This window comes from Bison bison, unplaced genomic scaffold (genome assembly GCF_000754665.1).
Source record: "Bison bison bison isolate TAMUID 2011002044 unplaced genomic scaffold, Bison_UMD1.0 scf7180017864144, whole genome shotgun sequence".
Lineage (NCBI taxonomy): Eukaryota > Metazoa > Chordata > Mammalia > Artiodactyla > Bovidae > Bison > Bison bison.
The window spans coordinates 1,739,682-1,742,635 of NW_011494716.1; the positions used below are offsets into that span (position 1 = coordinate 1,739,682).

At 63.6% G+C, this 2,954-nt stretch overlaps 1 protein-coding gene across 1 annotated transcript in view; it reads right to left on the minus strand.

Annotated features, from left to right (window-relative positions):
• LOC104988991 (coronin-7-like) overlaps nucleotides 1–2,954 on the minus strand; it is a 26,408-nt gene that overhangs the window by 3,043 nt on the left and 20,411 nt on the right. Inside the window, exon 8 of the mRNA XM_010840495.1 lies at nucleotides 374–460. Within this exon, the coding sequence (XP_010838797.1) occupies nucleotides 374–460 (87 nt within the window). The remainder of the gene's footprint in view (nucleotides 1–373; nucleotides 461–2,954) is intronic.

The following is a 2,954-nucleotide window of genomic DNA, read 5'->3' on the forward strand; positions in this document are numbered from 1 at the left end:
TGCCCCAGAGCAGAGCTTGGAGGGCAGTCACGAGAGTTGGGGGCGGGGAGGTGGTGAGGCATGCCAGGGAGGGAGGATTTGGATTTTCATGTCCTGCCCCTTTAAGAACCCATAGGTGACAAGGGGGCGGGGCCCTCCGTGGACTCTGGTCCCTGGGGGTGTCCACCACAGTTCCCAGGGTCAGGCTTAGCTATTGCAAATGGAATCTGCCAGTTCTCAGCGGCCGTCGGTCCCCTGGGGCTCTGAGACCCAGCTGCACACGGGGCAGGGCCGTATATGGACAGGCCTGGAGCCGGCTGCGGCCCCTGCCTTCCAGAGGGGCTTGTCCCGCCCTCATGGTGTGTATGTCCAGTTTGGCCACGAGGAGCCCTACCTGGTTGAAGCCAGTGGACACAAGGTACTCCTGGGTGCCTGTCCACACCAGCCGGCCGTCCCTGCTGTTCTCATGGGCTGGTGTGCTCTGGGAGAAGAAAGATGGCACTGAGTTCCAGGGCCCTCCTCAGGGGTCCACTCGCCCGAGGGCCCCTCGGAGGGCAGGAGCGGCCAGCTGGGGCCAGCTCTGCACCCAGAGGGCCGACCTGGCCACCAAGCTTGGGCTTAGTCTCTGTCCGGCTGCTCTGTGCACTGCCAAAGCCCTCTTGACGCGGCCATGGGGCTCGGGATGGTGGCACACCCCTGCCCCTGTGGGTGCCCCAGAGGGGGCGCTTGGTTGCTGGTCACCGACCTCTGCCGGTCACCGTCCTCAGGCTCTGGGACCCAGTGCCCTCCTAGAACTTCATTTTCCCGGCTCATGGCCCAAGCCGCCTGCTTCCCAGAGCTGTCGCGAGGATCAACTGAGACCACATGTGATAGGAACAGGCCTGCCACAAAGCGGCGTGCAAATCGGGGGATTACGAGAATTACTGCTGCCTCCTGACACTGCCAGGGGGCCGGGGAGAGGGCCTGGTGCCCAGCGCAGGGAACAGTCACTGGAGGGGGCAGAGCACGGCCCTCCTGTGGTGCTGGGGCTGCCAGTAGGAAGGCTTCCCGGGCCCAGGGAGGGGAGGCGAGTTCACACCGCGGGCGGCCCTGTCCCTGGGGCCCAGGCGGTGGGGGGGAGCCAAGGGGGCCAGAGGAAATGCAAACAGCTCCCTCCCAGTCACCCTGGCCCCTGGAGCCTGAGACGAAAGACCCTGTTACCAAAAATAGCTCACCCCAAACCGTGGCCAGCTTCCTCCAGGCTTCCCACGATCTCCTTGGGAATGAAGAGGGAGGGAGGCGGCTGAGGAGAGCTGGCCCAGCGCCCCCTCCTCAGCCTGCGGAGGCCGACCCCGGCGTGGGAGCCCGTCGGAAATGGCTCCGTGTCGTTCGAGTAGCATTTCTCACTGCTCCCTTCCCACCCGGCTGGAGTCGGCACAGGAAGTCAGGCTGGAGCCTGAGAACTGGGGCCCGACATCCCTCGCTTCACGCAAGATGTGCTGAGGGGTCGGGGCGAGGGTCAGTTCCGGAACCGGCACCCAGGGTCAGTCATCAGCGTCACTTGGGCTCTCTCGCCCTCTCATCAGTGTGCAAACATCCCGTGTAAGGAGTGCCAGACGGCTCGCACAGCTTTCACACACCCTTCGTTCATTCCACAGCCCTCTCCCTGGCCAGGCACCGCGCTGGGTGCTGGCGGTGGGGCTGGACACTTCTCAGATGGACGGTCACGTCCTGGGTGAGGCAGGACTGCACACTCATCTGCTCTTTTGTAATGTGAATATCCAAGCTGCATGTGACACTGGGCACTGGGGACACAGTGAAACAGAAAAGGGTCCCCACACTCGGAACACGCAGGCTGAAGGGCCCACGTGAACCAAAGAGAAGCAACGACGTCAGCAGGTTAGGGCACAAGCTTCGGGTCAGACTGGCTAGGGGAAAGCCCTGCTGCCAACAGCGTGTGCCTGACAGCCGCATCGTGACGGAGGAGGCGCGGGTGGGTGATGGGGGTGTCTCACCTGACTGCGTCAGGTCAGTTTTCTGACCTGAGCACCGTAACGGACTTGCTACTGCAGAAGCGTTTGGGTGAGTCCAGCACACGGCAATGTGCGCTTTCAGAAGCATGGTCATGGGGCACACGAAGTACAGTTGAGGAAAGGGCTAGGGTTTGAAAGACATGAAAGATCGACGGGCGCGAGCCAGTGTGGGGACCAGCATCTGCGAAGGATGGGGCCTCGGAGACTCAGGAGGCCGGCACGGGGGTCTCAGGGGAGGGGGTCTCAGGGGAGGCGGTGGCACCCAGGGTCTGCAGAGGTTGTGGGCAGTGGGGGAGACTTTCCCTCTAGAGGCACAGGTTTGGACAGAACGTTCCTTGGCCTGTGTCTCCCACCTTCCTATTCCAGGCCTGGAGAAACCAAAGGCACAGAGAGGGGAAGCCATCTGCCCCCAGTGACCCAGCAGGGCAGTCGCCCGCCCACCACCTTTCCTGTTCTCAGTAGACGGAGCTGACGGAGGACCGGCGAGGGGACAGGCTCGACCAAAGGCAACAGCACCCAGACCAGGAGCTGCCCGGCAAGCCGGCTACCCCCACCAGGCAGCTCGGGTGTCCAGCTGTCACCCTGGGGAAGCAGGCGGCGACAGGCAGGGCGGTGTGGACAGGCCCATCCAGCTCGCCCCGCGGCTCTCTATCCCCGCCTCGGGCCTCAGAGAGCACAGCACTCAGGAAGCAGAGGCCAGGTCGGAGCTTAGCCTGGGCCCAGCGCGCCTGCTGTGGGTACACCCAACTCAGTCTGCCCAGGGACCACGAGAAGCCCCAGCAACTAGGAGGGGCCTCTATCCCAGAGGTCTGAAGTGACTTTCATTTTCAAACCTGGCAAGTTCTCTGCTGACCTCAGTGGGACTTGGGAGGAGGAGCCTCCCCTACGGATCCCCAGGTTCTCCTACTCCTGGGGCAGAGGGCAGGCGGCAGCATGGACCCAGCCTTGTCACACGGAGCCCCT